Below are 7,500 nucleotides of genomic sequence, written 5' to 3'. Positions count from 1 at the left end.
TTCGGTAAAAAAAGACTGTCCTGGAATAAATATTGAAAATAACCTCTTTTATTGAATAAGAACACAAACATTAACACAAGGAATACTAGTGGAACATTTCCATCAAGATATCTGTCAGGTGTAAACATAACATGCCAGATATCATTGTTTGGGAACCAAAGAATGTGTATATACCGTTATAGATGTCAGCTGTCCTGCTGATGAGAATAACGCTTTCAAAATAAAATAAAATTTAGGATGATTATAGACAACTGCTTCGAATCGTCCAGCTTTTATATCCAGATTATAAATTTACATTTATATCAACAATAACTAGTGCACGGGGTTTTGTGAGTAAATGCCTACCTGACAGTCTAGATAAGCTTGGATTTTCAGAAAACGAAACCGACCAACTGACTTGCACAATAAAAATAATCTGTAAGTAGAGCACAAAAATATGCATAATATTTTTCAATTTAAAATGCGACATTGTTTCTGTTATCTAATTCGAGTTCCCTCCTCAGAGGAAAAATTTAAATAACTAAAAACAACAGAACGTTGCAGTCCAACGATGGCTTAGCTGGTCGAAAGTAGAGAGTATCTACAAAAGTATAGAATAACCGATCGAATTAATGTAAAACTGTTTCTGAACAACATAAAAACGAACATTAATATATGTGTATGTGTGTCGGGTGTTGAGTGTGTGGGGGGGAGGTAAGTGTGTGCGTGTGTGTCTGCGCATGCGTTTGGTGATGCAAACAGAAAAAATAGAACTCAATACATGTGTATATGTATAGTTTTTATTAATATTTGGCAGAAGCAACAGAGTGACTGAAGGGTCAAAGACAGAGAGTTTCATATTCCGTCATCGGAGACAAATAGGAATAAATGAGAAGGGTATAGATAAATAAAATGATGACATAGAGGGTAGGGGTAAAAAATAAGGAGGTGAAGAAAGCAAAAAAGAAAGGAAGCCTAAAAGTTCACAGTTCAACTTTTCGATGAAGAAAAAAAATGCTTTCTAATTGATGTATCAATACCCGCAGATGACAACGTATCTCTAAAAGAAATGGAGAAACTTTCAAAATACAAAGACCTGGAAATGGAGGTAACCAGAATGTGGAATCTAAAAACAGAAACAATTCCTATCATAGTAGGTGCATTAGGCATGATAAAAAATATTCAGACAAATACATAACAAAAACACCAGGACTTACAAACACATATAACATACAGAAAATTGCATTACTAGGCACTGCACACATCCTACGCAGAACCCTTTCCATACAATAACCATCAGAGCATCACAACAAATCACAGCACATACCCAAGGCACACAGAGCTGCGCTCGGTAGTGAAGTGAAAGCACGCTATAAAAAATAAAACTACTGAATAATAATAATAATAATAATAATAATAATAATAATAATAATAATAATAATAATGATAATAATAATAATAATGATAATAATAATAATGGTAATAATAATAATAATAATAATAATAATAATAATAATGATAATAATAATAATAATAATAATGATAATAATAATAATGGTAATAATAATAATAATAATAATAATAATAATAATAATATAATAATAATAATAATAATAATGGTAAAATCCATTAATCAATTTCTAATTAATAATTTTACCAAGTAGTTCGGTATGTTAAAAGAACCATTATCGGTAAACTTATACAAAAATTCTATAATTATAAGCATAATTATAATTAGAGTTTAGCAAAATTGCTTCATGCTTCACCACATACCGAAATTTAGAAATAGCAGGTAACCCTGAAGAAGGTCAATGAACGGTTAATTACTGAGAGTAAACAAGTCTTTAAGTGATTAATATTTTATGATACGTCTAAGGCGAGCTGGCAGAATCGTTAGCATGTCAAGCGTATTTCGTCTGCCGTTACGTTCTGAGTTTAAATTCCGCCGAGGTCGACTTTGCCGTTCATTCTTTCAGGGTCCATTAAATAAGTACCAGTTACGCACTGGGGTCGATGTAATCGACTTAGTTCCTTTGTATATCATCGTTTGTCCTCTCTATGTTTAGCCCCATGTGGGCAATAAAGAATTAGATATATTTTTATATACGTATTTTGACTATATATCCTGTTTAATAAATATTGTGTTTTGAATTTCCTTTTTGTTCTTTGACCATACATACACATTGGATATGTGGATATATATATATATATATATATATATATATATATATATATATATATATATATATATATATATATATATATATATATAATATATATATTTATATATAAATAGTGAGAATTTATAAAAAAATAAGACGAAAACGGGTGTGTAAACAATAAACAGATGTATTAGCTTAACGCTCGGAAATTGGGAAAGTCTTTTACGTTTCGAGTCTACGCTCTTCGACAGAAAGGAACACAGAAATAAACAGGGAGAGAAAATAGAAAAGATTTAGTTGCTAGCGATATATCACGGAGAATGCCGGACAGAGAGATCACACAGGAGAGCTAGAAAGACGGGGAGATAATAAAGTAGTGGTGATTCGAAAACGAATGTGCACGTGCGTGTGTATGTGAGAGCGTGTATGTGCATGTGGAAGGGGGCTGATGGCCTTGACATGTGTTTGTGTGCTTGTATAGCTGTGTGGATGATGGTGTAGGTGCTGTAAGTGGTCAAGGTTAGTGTGTGCGCTGGTGTGGGTGCTGGGAATTGGTCAGTGCTAGTGTGTGCGGAGTGTTATGATATAGTGTTTAGTATGGTGGTGTTTGGTGGTGCGGTGGTTTGGGGAGGTGATAGTGGGGTGGTGAGAGTGGGGGTAGTGAGACTGGGGGTAGTGAGAGTGGGGGAGGTGAGAGTGGTGGAAGCAAGGGTAGGGTTTAAGGGATGGGTTGGGGGTGGGATGGTGGGGTCGGAAAGTATAGAGCTGGAGTAACGAGGGAGGAGGTGATGATGAAGGGAGAGGGTGGACGTGAGAAGGTGGGTAGAAGTGAAAAGAGAAAGTAGGTGTCAGAGCAAGAGAGGAGAGGTGGGTGGGAGGAAGTATATATGTATGCGCGCGCGTATGTGTGTGTGTATGCGTGCGTATATACATAGATAGAGATAAATAGGAAGGAGGAATAATGTATAAGTAGACCAGTATTTGATTACAAAGGAATAGTTTTACGTTTGTAAGGAAACCAAAATATTTTTATCGATAAAAGCAGAGTGAAGTTATACAAACAACTGGGTACAAACATTTACCATCCTACACACGTATAGGAACAATACCCATATCTAGGAATCGGTGGAAGCATTTAACTTCACATGTATGTACATGCACACAACAGAGAAACAATATAGCACATCCTAATTGAAGGACTCTGTCTGTGACCTACATCAGTATTACTGTGCCGGTACGCAAGCCACCAGCAGCCGGTACGAGGCGAGTTTGCAGAAAAGAAACCTAATAAAGCACTTATGTAATATTGTATTATTTGTTTACAAAATAAATATGAGATAAAAATAGTCAACTTTTATTATATTCGTTATATATATATATTGCTTCTGGTATAGATTAATATTACTAAGAAATATTACCGGACCCTGGCACAGTGGAAAAAGAAAAAAAAAACTGCCGGTACGCCATACCAGAAGCACTGAGCTACATAGTAACATCATAGATATTGTTGGTTGCAAACGTGCTTCACCTTTCTTTATACGTGCGAACACTGACTTGATACATTTTCAAACCTAACTTAAAGTAAGTCGCCCTAAACCGTCATAAATGGAGTGGATTCTTTCATATAAATGTTCCTGATTTTAAAGGTGTCGTGAAAGCCCTGGATGGAGGGCTAACCTTCTGAGTCCTTTTACTGGGCTTAGAAAAACTGAAGGGCCGCTGCAATACGGGTATAAATTTGAGAGGGGAATATGTTGAATAAAATCATAATTAATTGATCCTCTTTATACCAAAGCCAGGGAGCTTTCAGCACACGTATGTATGTATGTATGTATGTATGTATGTATGTATGTATGTATGTATGTATGTGTGTGTGTGTGTGTTGTATGTATATATATATACACACATGCATACACACACATATATATATATATATTATATATATATATATATATATTATATATATATATTATATATATATATATATATATATATTTATCTATTTATGTACCATGCGAGAGTTGAAGATCTAAGATAAAGAACCAAATCACCATCAATAATCACTGTCATCAAAATGCTCTGAGTGAGGGCACGCGGCTTTTTGGTTAGGGCATTCGGTTTACGATCGTAAGGTCGTGAGTTCAATTCCCGGTGACGCATTGTGTCCTTGAGCAAGTCACTTTATTTCACGTTGCTCCTGTCCACTCAGCTCGCAAAAATGCGTAGTACCTGTATTTTAAAGGGCCGTGTTGTCACACTTTGTGTCACGCTGAATCTCCCCGAGAACTACGTGAGGGGTACACTTGTCTGGGGAGTGCTCAGCTACTTGCGCGTTAATTTCACGAGCAGGTTGTTCCATTGATTGTATCAGCTGGGACCCTCGTCGTCGTAATCGACGGAGTGCTCTTTTAAGTGGAGGAGCAATGGCTCAGTAGTTAGGGCAGCTGACTCGCGGTCGAAGGATCGCGGTTTCGATTCCCAGACCGGGCGCTGTGCGTGTTTATTGACCGAAAACATTTAAAGCTCCACGAGGCTCCTGCAGGGGTTGGTGGCGAACCCTGCTGTACTTTCTCCGCAACTTTCTCTCACTCTTTCTTCCTGTTTCTGTTGTACCTGTATTTCAAAGGGCCAGCCTTATCACACTGTGTCACGCCGAGTCTCCCCGAGAACTACATTAAGGGTACACGTGTCTGTAGAGTGCTCAGCCACATGCGCGTTAATTCAAGAGCCGGCTGTTCCGTTGATCGGATCAACTGGAACCCTCGTCGTCGTAACCGACGGAGTACCACTCCAATTGCTCGGTCACTGTGCTCTCTATACATTCTGATCGAATCTTCCATGTCTGAACATGTACCTCCTTGCGACAATGTAAACGTATATTCAACCAAGATACCTATTTCTCTACAACCCACAAGGGGCCAAACACAGAGAGGACAAATAAGGACAGACAAACGGATTAAGTCGATTATATCAACTCCAGTGCATAACTGGTACTTATTTAATCGACCCCAAAAGGATGAAAGGCAAAGTCGACCACGGCGCAATTTGAACTTAGAACGTAGACCACGGCGGAATTTGAACTTAGGAGGCGAAATACGGCTACGCATTTCACCCGGCGCACTAACGTGTCTGCCAGCTCGACGCCATTCAAGCAAGATACCGTTGACCTGACGAGCAGCCTGCCGTATACATCTCGAATGGATATTTTCCACTTCCGACGTTCCGCTCGCTATGAAACATATGTAGCCCCCATCTTATATACTCCATTCCTTAACTCTTGTATTCTTATTCGCAAGCCTGGTTGCCTATTTCTACCTTGTGCTTCGATATAAAAATATCCACAACCGTCCATCTCAATAAACCACAACTGTTTCTGAAAGTTGTTTCTTATATTTACTACGGATTGCTTGAAGCTGACTTACTTCCTACATCTCGATTCTTGGATCTCTCTCTCACACACACACACACACACACATGAGGGAATGACGAAAGTTCCTGGCTTTGGTTAAAATAAAATACAGGAAGATCAGGGCTTTTGCGATACCCTTAAAGCTGGGAACCTTTCAGCAGCTCCCGTATAATATGTGTGTGTGTGACGTCATAAGAATTTTTGTACTCTTTCGAGAGAAATATTTCAATTTCGCGATCTCAAAGTACATAAAGCTATAACTTAGCTATGTTATTACTAAGTAGAAAATAGCTTTTGCTAGAAAAAGTTGAAAGATGCTCGTAGGGAACGAACCCGAACCAAGATCATTTGTAGACATGGCAGGCCCTCTACCGTTGGACCAAAGTAATTCTCCAAATTTCTTTATCCAGTGTGTAATGCATACTTGTTTGATTTAAGAAATCCTAATTAATTCAGTACGAACGTTAAAATAAAAGATGTGAATATGTGAGTATGTATGCATGTTTGTATGTGTGTGTGTGTGTGTGTGTGTGTGCGTGTGTGCGCGCGCTCGAGGACGTGCGTGCGTGTGTGAAGATATATTCCCAAGTCTAACTGGCCCTCCATCGATTACGACGACGTGGGTTCCACTTGGATTTGATCAACAGGACAGCCTATTAGTGAAAACAACGTGAAAGTGGCTGAGTACTCCGCAAACACGCGTACTCTTAAAGTATGTGATGTATTCTATTTTTTATTGCGGCCATTCTGGAGCAGAGTCTTGAAGAATTTTTAGTTGAATGAATTGACCGCAGCACTTATTGTTTTTTAAAGCATGGTACTTATCAATTAGTTTTACCGAACTGCTAAGTTACGGGGACGTAAACGGAACTACACCGGCTATCAGGTGGTGGGGATGGGGACAAATATTGACGCAAACACACACACACACACGCACACGCTTTCGTCTACCATATTCACACACAAGTCCTTGGTCGTGTGAAGTTATCGTAGAAGGCACCGTGTAAGAAATGAACTCTGAAGGTTTTGGTCGACCAAGGCAATAGTAGAAGACAGTCACCCAAGGTGCCACGCAGTGGGACTGAACCTGAAGCCTTATAGTTGGAAAGAAAAACATGGTTTTTACCACACTGCCACGCCTATATACACAAACCAAAGAGAGAGAGAGAGAGAGAGAGAGAGAGACAGAGAGACAGAGAGAGAGAAAGCAATTAATATCATGTAATGTGGCGATTTTTCATCTTTTCCTGCAGGTATTGGATGTTATTAATCCTCACAGTAAGCCCCAGTGTTGTCAGTCTTCTACAAATCCTCTGGAATGTACCGTTTCTAAAGAAATCCAAAGAATCGCAATGTCCCCGACCGATAAGTTTAATTGTGGTAAGAAACCATCTTCATTGACCTTCCTAATCCCACTGCTTCTCCTCCTCTGGTCCTCCTTCTCCTCCTCTGCTCTTCCTTCTCCTCCTCCTTCTCCTACTCTTCCTCTGTCCTCTTCCTCCTCTCTCCTTCCTCTATCCTGCACTCTGTTCTCTCCTCCTCCTCTCTCATCTCGTCTCCTCCTCCCTCCTGCTGTCTGATCTCCCCTTTGTCCTCTTCTCTCCTCCTCTCTTCTCTCTCCTCTTCTGTCATCTCTCCTCTTCTTCCCCTTTCCTCTTTCCTCTCTTCTTTCCCCTCTCCTCACTCCTCGTCCTCTCTCATCTCACCTCTTCCTCTCTGCTCCTCCTTCACCTTCTCTTCCTCTTCCTTCTCTTATGATCGTCGTCGCTGTCGTCACCATTCCGTCGTTGCTATTCTTGTTGTCATGATTATTATTATTATTATTATTATTATATTATTATTATTATATTATTATTATTATTATTATTATTATTATTATTATCATCATCATTATTATTTAGCGAATGTAGTTTGCTTTTATTTATATAATTTTCAACCTGTTTTAATACA

At 38.6% G+C, this 7,500-nt stretch overlaps 1 protein-coding gene across 2 annotated transcripts in view; it reads left to right on the top strand.

Moving 5' to 3' along the window:
* Positions 1-7,500, top strand: part of LOC118765089 — a 57,799-nt gene that overhangs the window by 14,796 nt on the left and 35,503 nt on the right. For both annotated transcript variants that reach the window (XM_036506554.1, XM_036506555.1), the window contains exon 4: positions 6,804-6,930. In XM_036506554.1, coding sequence (XP_036362447.1) covers positions 6,804-6,930 — 127 coding nt within the window. The remainder of the gene's footprint in view (positions 1-6,803; positions 6,931-7,500) is intronic.

Source organism: Octopus sinensis, linkage group LG10 (genome assembly GCF_006345805.1).
Source record: "Octopus sinensis linkage group LG10, ASM634580v1, whole genome shotgun sequence".
Taxonomy (NCBI): domain Eukaryota; kingdom Metazoa; phylum Mollusca; class Cephalopoda; order Octopoda; family Octopodidae; genus Octopus; species Octopus sinensis.
The sequence above is the reverse complement of the archived record's forward strand: the minus strand, read 5'-3'. Positions and strand labels throughout refer to the sequence as shown.